The sequence below is a fragment of the Cariama cristata genome, unplaced genomic scaffold (genome assembly GCF_000690535.1).
Source record: "Cariama cristata isolate BGI_N322 unplaced genomic scaffold, ASM69053v1 scaffold13492, whole genome shotgun sequence".
In the NCBI taxonomy this organism is placed as follows: Eukaryota; Metazoa; Chordata; class Aves; order Cariamiformes; family Cariamidae; genus Cariama; species Cariama cristata.
The window spans coordinates 78,351-90,920 of record NW_009603406.1 but is presented as its reverse complement, the minus strand read 5'-3'; the positions used below and the strand labels follow the sequence as shown (position 1 = coordinate 90,920).

Here is a 12,570-nt window from a genome sequence, read left to right as displayed (position 1 = left end):
GTAGGGAAGACAATATATACAAGCAAAAAGACTAATGGCGCAACATGGAAATGGAAAACAGGTGGTCCTGAGACTGCATGTACCCAGCTCTCATAAACTGCAACAGCATCAGCTATGAAGGTGCTGAATGCAACTCACTGGTCTGAAATGACAACCCTACTCTGATTTAAATCTGCTCTAATTCAGGAAACTGGCTCCAGATTTCGCCTGAGCCATTGAGGGTAGGGTGCTGTTCGCCTCCTCACCTCTGAACAACATTCAGGCACATCTGAGGTGCTATGGCTAAACGCTTAAGATCAGCAGTGGAGCTCTCATAAACAAACTTCAAAGTAAATATTTTACCAGGCATATGTAAGTACTTATTAAGATTTATATCGTATCTTCGGTGTCCTTGACATTTTACAACAGTGTTTATTTCCTTGCTTGCTAATTCACAGAATTGGATAATCTACAAGGAATTTACATGTCAGAAATGAGTGAGATTCTTGCGCGTAACTTCATAAATATGGCATTAGCACAACGACGTTCTAATATAAGCATACACAATGCTAAGTAGGAATAAAGCATTTCCTAAGGGCAGAGGAGGTCCTGTATGCCACTGAACAAGCGTTGCGTGACAACCTGCATGGAACTCAATGAAGGCGAAAGGACCCAGTTCCTCCTGTGAAGCATCGCTCTCTGCTGCCTCTCCGGGCTGAACACACAGAGGAAAGAGGCTGGGAATTAGGTCAGTGAATCAATGACCCTCCAGTTGTATCAGTCCAGCACTCTTGTCAGGGGAGAGGAGATGAAACAGCTCTATGAAGACAGTGGGATCTAGTCTACAAATGTGGACTCCTTTTTTTCCAATGAAGGAAGAACCCACAAGTAGTCTGTGTATTGTGACCATTTATAAAAGTCCAACATATGGCTTGTATTCACAGTTGTTAGTGTTCACACATAAGATTACAATGAAAATAAATCCCATTATAATGAATAATTCTAGTTTCACCTGGTCACTAATGGGACATAAAAATCATTCTGAGACATCGTTTCATAGAGACACCTAATGAAAATGTTTCCAACAAGAATCTGTAAAAATTAAACTGGGGATTTAAAGATTCCTCCATAATGCAAGGGAGTAGCTGTGAATAGTTTTGGAGAAGGCACATACCATAACCAGATGCAGGCTTTTGTTATTCTGTTTAAGGATATCAGAGGCGTTTTCTTTTTTCCCCTGACTCATCCTTTTCCCTAGTGGATATTCTGACCCTTAGTCGTGGCAAATCCAGCAGTACCAAAAAGTTCTCTCTGGTACCTCATTAATCACTCCCCTGCCATGTGCTATCTTACCTGCAGATGTAATTCTTCTTGCAGGATTCTTGTAAATTCAGGCAGTTTGGTTTCTCCCTGTCCTCATATGAACACACAGGAACAATAGTCTGCCGTCTCCTTTCTGTACAGGCTACGTCTCGACAGGAGCAGAAGAGCATCCCGTAGCTGTGCTTTGGGGGAACTTTGTCAAAAAATAGCCGGAGGGCCTTATGACACTTCCGCTTGTTACAGATTTCATTAGACGTGCTGCTGGTGCAGGGGGTTATGTAAGCAGATCTGAACCTCTTGCAGGTATCATTTAGGTTACAAGCTTTTGCTGCATCCAAGCAATTGTTCCCCTTTGAAAGTACTGGCTCCACTAGAAAAAACAACACAACAGCAGTAAGAAATGTGTCACATTTATATTGTGCTTTGATGTTTGTGTTTATTTCACTGTTAATGAGATCCTGATTATATATTTGTTACATACAAAACTTTCAGTGCCAGACACTGCGACCAGTCCTTATGTTTCTTAGGGTAATGGTTTAACAAGTGAACAAGAGCACAGGCATGCGTTAAGATCAGAATGCTGGCAAATAAATGATGATTACACAGGGCAGGCTGTACTTCATCTTCTTTATAGCAGACATGCAGGATGAATATTGGGTAAGACTTGGCCTCACTAAAAAAAACTATTAAAATCACTGGTGAACTGGAAGGGATATGTTTGGCCCACTGCACAAGAACACATTGAGAACGTGGGCTCCTAACTCTTGTTTTGTAAAGCTCTGACATGCTTTATTTTTCCCTTGAACAGTATCAATGACATTCAGTGTCTACGCCAGGTAACAACATTTAAATGTAATTTATGTACTCTGCAGAATGTAAAAGCCACATGCCTGTTACTACAGTTTTTGAGGTATGAAAGCAGCCCACCCAGACAGAAAGGAAAGCAGGTGCAGCGCCACGACTGAGCTCTCTAAGGCCACCCACGAGGCCTGCAAGCTCCATGCTTAGTTAAAGGCACTGTTATAAGATCTATAGCTGCCACCTGAGTCCTGGAAGTTTTATGAAGTTTACAAGCTTTGAAGAAGCTGGCATAGAATTAACAAGTGACTGTGAAAGAAATGTTTTAAAACAAGGAGTATGTGTGTCTCACACTCATGCTACAAGAAGTTATAGAAAAAATTAGACTCAGATAAAAGTTAAGACTATAATTACACATTTAATTTTGCAATACATTATCCAGATATTAAAACCCAATATATTCTTTGCTTCAAAATGAAGGCAACTGGCATTAGAACACAAAATTCAATTAAGAATAATTGTAATGCTGCTTTGGATATCAGGAATGCAAACATCATGGATCCAAGCAAATACATTAACTTCCCCTTGCTATAGAATTTGCAAGCTGAACAAAACATTTTTCAAATATTTAAAACTCCACAGCAACCTCTTAGGGGGGGGCTGGCCAAAGATAAAATCTCTCAAACAATCTAAAGTTCCTCCTAAAACCACTCTTTTTCTAGATCTTCCATCTTTTCCCAAAAACTCAGTCCAAGGCCCTTCTATAAATCAATGCCACTCCTCTCCACTCTCCCACTACTCTGCCTCCCATTCCCAGATCAGAAATCAACGTTTTCTCTTTTTCCCTGGCAGGAAACGATGATGTAGCTTGGCTGAGATGCTGCACTGAGGTATGGCACTTGTTTGAACTGACTGTGCCCAAGATGGGCCTTGGATGCTAGCACACACTTAGCATTATACAAATACCTCACCTGCTACTATCCCATGTATCTTACCTATCCAGAAATAACATAATGCCTAAGTAGCATTAGATTTGTTTTTCACTCCAGCAATGTGCTGTAACCACGTTCAATGGGTTTGTATATTTAACCTTTGTACACTTAACATTCACAGTCCAAGTCCCTCCCAATCTCAGTTTCTTGCACAATAAACTGCAACTTTTTGCTTCTTCTCTTCGTAAATTAAAAAATTATAAACATGCAACATTTGCGTATAAATTAACAGAGCCAAGCATTTCTTATAATAGCAGTCTACCACAGTTTAAGCAAGACCAGATGCAGAAGAGATGAGATATCCAAAATACACCCTTTTCATAAAATTGTAACATTTTTATATAAATGTTGTACTACATTAACATACAACTATAATCTTAACTATGAACTCAAACTTTTTTAATACAGTATATAGAATTATATGTTTAGTACAAATATAATTACTATGTAATCTGCAGGACATATAATTATGCAATATATGAATAGTACATGCCAATTACTATGTGATTGCAGAGCAACTACATGGTTATTTGTGCCTGAGAGTCAACTGGTGAATTCCACTCTTTAGAACAAGATTCTGTGGAAGAGCTCCGAATGGGGCATTGCAATACAAACAAGGCATCAGCTCACTGTATGATATATTATAAAGCATGCTTTAAAAAACATCCCAAGATGTAATAAAGCACCTCTTTGCTGGTAATCATATACACGTTTTCCATTAAGGGTCCAAAATGTAGTAAATGCTGCCACAGAATTAAAAAGCAATGTGAATATGAACACCTCAAAAATCAAAAAAGATAGGTTAATCAATCTTTTTAAAAAGCAGAGCATAAGCCAATTCACTGACAGCGCAAACAGCAATGAAAATTATCTTGGATTAAACTTGAATTAGGTGCAAATTGTTCACAAACAATAGTTATGCATATTCACATCTTTCATGCAATTTATATCTACCCAAGACTCGGATTCCTCTACATGTCAACGCTGAACATGGATGACGCTTTTTTGGGTTTTGTTTTTTAAACTAGCCCTGGCTGTAACATACCACTTGCCTTTTCTATTTTGATGCATATGTCTCTAGCTATTGTTTCTGGTATATTTATCATCACATGATACAAATTATTTTCACCTTTTAAAACCAAGACTAACATACAACACGTGAGAGAGACGCGTTAACTGCATTTGAATTAAACAAGACTGTCTAAACCAACTCTTCTCATTAATGCCAACTTCTCCCAAGCTTTTAAATCATGTTTTAATGCAAAATTTACAATCCAGGACATGCTTTATGCTTTATTTTTATTGCAAAAGTACAACATAATTATTCCATAATTATTCCTAAGTCCTGTGTTAATTGCAAACAGTTAACAATAATACTGAGAGTGTTTCTGAGGGTTACTTATGCAGCAGTAATACATAAGGTCAAAATTTCACCAAGCTTCTGTTCTGCAAAGCTTAAATTATTAAGACAGGCAGGAATTTGGCTCTTACTAGGCACTGACTACGTTAAGTGCAAATGGATCTAATCCAGAGCTACTTTTCCTGCCAGCATCCTTTGGGAGAAGTTTGTGTAAGGAGATCCTTTTTCAGTTCCACCCTCTCTTGGGGCACTTGGAAATGGATTGAGGGTGGTCAGAGCAGCAGTCTGGGACAAGTAACGATTCCTTCCTGCCACCATTTCCCCACCCAGAGCTGCTTCTCTCCCAAGTCCACTTTGCCTTGGGCCCATTCTGGAAATCTCTGCCAAACCATGCAGCTCTCTGCTCCTGCCAAATCACTGCGGACTCCGAGGTAAGTTACTTCCAGGCAGGTGATAAGTGATGTCTCATGCCTGTGTGCACTGGTTCCCACCCATGGCAAGGGGCCCAGCAGAGCAGATCCGCAGACAGCAGGGATGCTGCCTCCCAGCAGAAGTCACCAGCAGCTGCGAGCTGCTTCCCTGCTATGGCTGCTATCCCAATGCGGTGCGGGCAGAGTCATGGCAGAACACAGCCAGAGCCAGGAGCTGCTGCCTTGGTGGGAAAGCAGCAGCTCCCAACATTCATAGAGTTAGGATGCCTAAAAACGTCCCCCTACCAGGCAGTTTGCTGCACACTATGTACAAAAACTCTGGGGCAGCAATAACTGGCTTAGTGATACTAACTTACCTCTACATGGATCACCGGCTCACAGCTCTTCTACTGCGCATGTAACACGTGCATGCAAGCTCAGATGGTTTTTCTGATAAATTTTACTGATGAAAAAGCAGGTCTTGTATTATAGTATAAGGTGTAACCACTTTGATACTGGTTATCTCCTGAACCCACCCCCCGGCCCAACATTGTTACAGCTGCAACACTTCTGGACTCAAGCTCCCATAGGACAGCAGAAAGAAGCCAGCCAAATACTCCAGTCTTTTTTTCCAGAGATCTTTCTAAAGTTTTAACAGGGTTTCCTCTGCCCTGTATGATCTTCCTTATGCTTCACCCTCTTTCACAGTCTCTTCACCTTAATCTTTCATCTTCCTTGCATTTCCATTTCTATTTCATTTCTGCACGTACTGAGCCTTTGACTGTCTCCTCAAGTCCTGTTAACCCCATGGTGCACAAGAAGGGATTCTCAGTGGATATTGGAAGCTTCTTATTCGTGCTCCCACTAAATGGAAGGAGCAAAAGGACTATTACTTGTTCTGCAAGATTCTTATTAAACAGAAAAATTGACACTTAGTTTTCAATTTTCTTACAGCACATAAAAAGCAATTCACTGAGGTTGTCATTAAAATTACCATTACTATTTGCAAGTAATTAGTATTAGTAGGTTTTCTAGGGGTTTTAGTGAACGGAATGCTGTAAAGAGAGCAGCAAATGTTAATGTGATGGAAGGCAAAATTGCAAAGTGACAGTGGTGACCACATGGGTACAGGCCTACTCCAACACAGGTGCAGAATATGGCATGTAGGAACCAAAACCTGACCAGATTAAAGAGGAGAACCATGATCCCACTTCAACACAAGTGCTGCTATGGGGTTCACCAAAGTACTTCTGCTTTGTAAGAAGAGCAGATTAAAAAATAAGGAAAGCATGGGAAATATTGTCATCTGCATTTTAATGGATTCAAATAAACTACCATTTTCCTGGACAAATTATTTCTAATCCCAAATGGCAGAGAAAAAATGAGTCATCCCTGAGAAATCATGACACTGGTACACATACGTGTTATTCTGAGGTTCTACTTGTCTTCTATTTAGCATTTAGAGAACACTCAGGCCTACTTCAAACCTTTTCCATAATCACAATAAGCAGATGCTTTACTTTTAAAATGAAAGCTAATACATTACCAGCTATAACCAGGGCTTTCAGAGTACTAGCAAATATGACAAGATGCACGTTGAAACTACAGTCAATGGCACCAAGTGACAAGGGTGAGACTGACTCCTCTGTGCAGAGGGGCACACCCAGGGCTACAGCAACAAAAGGACCTGAACAAACAAAACTGCCTAAACTAAGACTTTAGGTTCCTGAGACCAACGATGGAACATTTTATATTCCTGGTCAGTCATGTAAGTCTTTGATAACACAAACTCCACAGGTCTCTAGAATTCTTTTCTGAACACACCCATAAATCTACTTGAGGAGGTAAAGACTGTCTCATGTCCAAGCCCTATAGAGATCAAGAACATTTACACTGCTTAGTATGAACCAACAGACATGATTTGGAAATGTTCATCACTCAGCTACCATGTTATGCACAACTGCTATGCCCAACGTCTTTCTCAAAACACCCTGGCCTTTGTTTTTATGAGACTCTTCTGGTGAATCATCAGTCAGGATCTAGAAGGCTTTTGTTCAATGCCTTCCTTGACCTGGAGACTCAGAACCACTGTTCTCATTTCCCAGAAGGGTTCTCAAACCATCTTGCTGTAAAGTGTTCTCAAGAAGGTGCACAGGAAATAGTGCATATTCCAAAACACAAGAGACAGCATGATGCTGCAGTCCAAAGATGAGAGCTCTCCCTGGGAGGTAGATTGCTGGGTTCTGGCCTGCACCCAGGAAAGACAGTTATTTCTCTTACAAGAGCAATGACTGGAAACCAGGATTCCCTCCCTGAAGATGACTCCCTTAACTGTAAATCTGCAGAGGCATTATCTCACTTGTGCTCTCTTCTTCTAATCTCTTCTAAAAAAAACATAACCGTTTCTATACCACAGTTCTTTCCCTTCTTTCCAGACCAAGCTATTGCCTAATCCATAGGCTACCCTCCCAGGCTTTCTGAAAACCTGTAGAGAAGAGCAGAGAGCAAAGGCATCCCACTTCCTCAAAGACTGTTCCGATCACTAATTTAATGACTAAAGCTCCATGATATCTTCTGCTAGGTGCCAATAAAAGAAGAGTGGCGCTCTACTCCCAGGAGCAGACAACGTCAGATCCACCTACCTGAGGCTGTGAATCTTGCTCCTCAGGTCCAAAGTCTTCCAACAAATCTCAGTTTTGGTATTTTGTATTGTCCATCTAGACATTTATGTGCAGGGGTTTTGTTGGGTTTTGTTTTGGTTTGGTTTTTTTTCACACAGTACTCCCTGATTCTGAGCATCTTGGTAAGGATTTTAGATATCACCTGAAATCAGAGGGTCCTGACTTCTAGGTGGATAAATCTATTTCTTGGTCTCTTCCTGAAAGTTTAATTCTACTAAGAGGGTCACATGCCCTACATGCTACATTTTGCATTGCCCAAGTTCACCACTGGATGTGAGCTCTAATACTTAGCAGGACTCTTATCTTTATTTACAGTTAGGTCCTGCTAACTTTAGTTGACCATTTCCTGGTTCATTTCACAGACATTGCAGATAAAGATTGCAAGAGGTTGCAATTCCTATGCTAGATACGTATTGATGAAAAAGGGGAGAAATGATGTCTTAAGATTTCCTGTGATACTTTCAGTCTTGTTTGGGGAGGAATGGGGAAAGGCTGAGCAGAAAACTGAGAGGTGGCTGAGCCCTGTAGGTTGGCTGAGGGACATCTGCTCAACTTAACAGCTTATGTGAAAAGAAAGTCTTATAACCCTAGAGTGAACTGGTTTAAATTTCTGTTCCATGAGAGCAAGGAGGGAAAGGAAACCCTGCTCCCCAATGTTAACAACATTGTGGTCTGCTGCTGAAATTCCTTCTGTCATCACTCACACAAATATCCTGATCTATCACCATTCACTTCTGCTACAAATCTAATGAAAGATTATACCAGGGTCCCTAATCTTCCACGTGGCACTAAGAACAGCAGTTTTGCATTATATTCATGCCAGCATAGTTAAATGCATTTTATTCACTAGAGTTATTCTGAATTTTCAATAATCTAAGTTCAAGAATTTGGGTCTTTAATGCTACTTTTATTTCATCTCTCCAAGGTATCTCATGTAGGATGCAGAAATGTACGAATAAAATCAGAGGCTGCTAAACAAAGAAACTTCCAATTGTTGCAAACTGATCCAGTCACTGTTTCTCACATTACTATGCCAATGATTTCAGTTCTAACCTAAAGAGTTTTAGGGTGTAAAGATCATTTTATTGTATCTACACTGCACTAGCATTAGGGATGGATTATGCATGACTGGGACCATATATAGAATATATTTTTTCCTAAGGGAGTGATCTAGTCATTCCATATACAATTCATGCTCTGTACTGAGTCAGAGGCTGGTTTTGTGATGTGGAAGGCTATTGCCACGGTTTCAGCTGAGTTCTTCCAATTAATTTCCCCTTAAGATATTCAAAGTGAAAATGTGTTACTGCAGATGCTCTCATGTTATACAGTTCAGTATTTTATTATTAGCTAAGTCAACAGAATTGAGAAAGAACTAGCACACACAGAAATACAGAATAAACCTGTGAAAATATTCAAACCTACACGGTTGCCATGAGAAGTGATTTACTGCATGCAAGTTCTCAAGACACAGTGAGGGACTGTTTACCCAAGTCATGCCAATTTACAGGCAACTTTCAGCATTTCTTTTTATTACTGCAGAATTGAATTCACAACTTGTTTCCTCTTTTCCTCAGACTTGATTAATTACCACGTTAACATAACTACTGTTCTCCTGCTTATAATGGGCTCCCTCTAAAGTGCTGCCCTAGCAAAATAAACCAGGAGAAAGCTGCTAGCTCTTTGCTCTAGCATTCCAATCCTTTCTAATCTCACTATTTTTCAGATTTATGTTCCGTTCCAATAAAGCTTGTGTGAATATTATAGCAAATCAGATAATACAAGGTTATGACCCCTGTAATTGATCCTTCAAGGTTCTTTTTACCTTTTTCCAGTTGACGTGGTAAAAATTACATTTAGATGTGCTTGTTGACACTGGAGAATTCACTTTGTTGGTCATATACACTGTTTCAGAGAGATCACATTACATGATGATGTATTTCTAGTGCTTTATTTCTTCCATACCTACAACCCCATTAAGCTGTAAGCAAACCTTCCATGAGGCTGTAGGACTACAAGTATCAAGGGGGCAATGCTCCCATACTGTTCAGAGGGAGTACAGCTGAAGAAAGTATTATGTGAGGACACAGGGTTAAACACTGGCTACTATTTTAAAATATTTTCAAATAAATAAAAACAGCTTAAAATAAAAAGTTAAATTTCCATTTGTCGAACAAGACGCATTTTACTGAACACAGACCATGTATGCTGGCACTAGAAATCAGTTATCTGTAGCAATGGTTTCTGTATCACATGACCACTGGAATAAAGTGATTAATTGGACTGTCTCAGTAAATGCGATCATTACACTTTTAATTAACCTTTTCAACCTCTTGCACCTTTTAGTTTTGTTATACATTAGATTTTTGCAGTTTTCCAGTTATTATGCTTGACTAAGCTTAAAACAATGCAGAGTTCTGTTAGAAAGATAAGAAAAACAATTCAAACAGCTCTTACTGTTCCTAATAAGAAAATACTGCTGATACTGTCATCATAAGGGTAGTTATAAATCAGGTGGAGGACAGACATTCTGAACTCTGTGGCTACGTTCCCACCTAATTTTTGTTTTGGCAGCACACTGTTATTTCATGGCTCTGGCTACCAGGAAACTAGCTTTTGAAAATTCTTCCTCAACCTAGTTATAATTACTCCATATAAATCACACAATGATCAATTATAATAATCTTAGCTTCATCCATTATTTAAACTTAGCATTTGAATCTACACAGCAGGAGTGCAGGAAATTCCAAAGTCCCTTCTCTGCTCGCTAACAACTGCTTTATTCCTGAAGCCATGCCAGTTACAGAAAAGAAGGGGCCAGATACGCTCTTAGCTATGATATCAAAACCTGAAATAACCACAGATTTCGGACAAGGGAAAGTTTTTGGCTCTCAATATAGTATTTTTTCTAACCACACTAGCTTCCTGTTGTTGAAACAAAATTCAACATGAGATTTTGATTCCTTTACATTGGTGCACCAAAATCAGAGGAGTTCTACAATTATATACACTACAGCACAGTACATTCTTACTTTAAAATAGCCTAGATCTTTCTCATATATATGCATACAGACACATTTGTATACACACGTGTACGTGCACATAGAATGCTTCAATACGATTTGGCTTCATGTCTCATTTCACAATATAGCTACTTACATATTTATTAATAAGCATGAGAAATAATCCAAATGTTTTTGTCTAACTTAAGGCTGATTCTAAGATATCTGAGCTCGGTGTGATATGAACACTAAGTCTGATGGAAGGAGGAAAGACACTTAAAAGAAATGAACTTTCACAAAGGCTGAAGTAAAACATCCAAACATTTTTCAGAAAAAACTTTAGAACTATAACTGGATTCTGAATTAGTAATAAGGATTTTCAGAGTATTTTAATAAACTAACTATATATTTTTGACTATGCAAAGTATTAAGCTTATGATTATTACTTTTTTGTACCTTGCCCTGTTTCAGTCTGACATATAATAGATGCTATTAAATGTAAACATAGGGTCTGTTTTGAGGTTTAATATTTTGAAATTTTCCAACACATATTTTAGTGTTTCAACTCCATGCCAAGAATTGCTTTGTCAGTAAAGATGTATTCTTCTGTTTTACTTTTTCATTTCATTAAACAATAAAGCTGTTAAAATGTGGGAAGTGAACACGTAAAAAGTGTTAGTATATATTAAAAAAAAAATAAAGTGGTGCTTTTGCACGTACAGAACCATACTTTTTCTCAACATCAAAAGGAAGAGTAATAGGTGAACCAAAGTGAAAGAGGTCAGAGGTGGGAACGTGAATACTGTTTGGCACAACATGAAAAGAGCTGAGAAAGCCTTCAATTTCGACTATAAATGTACATACAAATGGGCACAACTCCAACACCAGGAACCAAAATATAAATCCATATATCCAAATTTGGGCAACACCTGAAATTTTTCCATGGATAAAGCACAAGTAGAAGCTCAGCAAACGGTGCATAACTAAAAATTAACTGGTAGGATTTTCAATTTTTTTTTTAAATAAGAGGCAAATATGACCCACAGCAACTCTTTTCATGAGATACAAAAACTCTTCCTCAAAAGTCTAACTGGAAACTCCATTTAGCTCATTGGATGGATGAATGCACAGTGGAGGAACCAAGGAACTTCTCTGTGCTCCTCAGCTGGGCAGACTTTGGCCTGCCCAAAGCCCTAAAAAGCTTGCAGCATTTAGATTCAAGCAGAGAAAGGAGATGTGAAGGAAGGAGAGCTTGTCAGAGCAGGAAGGAAATTCTAAAAAGACAAGACCTCATATGTGATAAAGTTGGCATTCATATTTGATCTTAGAATCACAAGGTTGGAAGGGATTTCATAAAATAATCCACCCTCCTGCCCCACAGCAAGACCAGCCACAGCCAGAACAAACCCTGACTGATGCTTAGACATACCCAAGTCCATAGGACCAAGAGGGTATGCATGCAAAAGTGCTGAGAATCTGGCCAATGTCACTGTGAGGTTCATCTCCTTTTCATAGGTCTCAGCTATCAGGGGAACTTCCAGATGGCTGGAGTAAAGCAAATGTCACGAGTATCTTCAAGAAGGGCAAACAGAAGGATACAGGGAATAACAGGTGGGTCAGCCTAAGCTCAGTTGCAGGGATGATTATTGAGCAAGCCCTCCTTGAAGTCATATCCATGCACATAAAAGAGAAGAAGGTGATGAAAAACAGTCAGCATGGATTTACCAAGGTCAAATCATGCCTGACTGCCTTCTACATTGAGATGACTGGTTCAATGGACAGTAGGAGAGCATAGTGTCAATTTACACTGCCCAGCAAGCCTTTTGACACAGTCCCCCGTATTAACCCCTGCAGCCAAACTGGAAAAACAGAGTTTGGAGAGGAAGACTGCAGGGTCGAAACTGGCCCTGCTTTGAGTGGGACCTCAATGACCTCCAAAGGTCTCTTCCCACCTTAATTATGTGCCTAATCTATACTCTAACCTGTTTTTCAGCAACTCCACAGCCTCTCCAAATAGCTATCCAG

General features: G+C 39.4%; 1 protein-coding gene across 1 annotated transcript in view; it reads right to left on the bottom strand.

The window, feature by feature from the left end:
• Nucleotides 1-12,570, bottom strand: part of GFRA1 (GDNF family receptor alpha 1) — a gene marked incomplete at its 3' end in the record, with an annotated part of 106,290 nt that overhangs the window by 15,729 nt on the left and 77,991 nt on the right. The window contains exon 4 of the mRNA XM_009695196.1: nucleotides 1,333-1,672. Within this exon, the coding sequence (XP_009693498.1) occupies nucleotides 1,333-1,672 (340 nt within the window). The remainder of the gene's footprint in view (nucleotides 1-1,332; nucleotides 1,673-12,570) is intronic.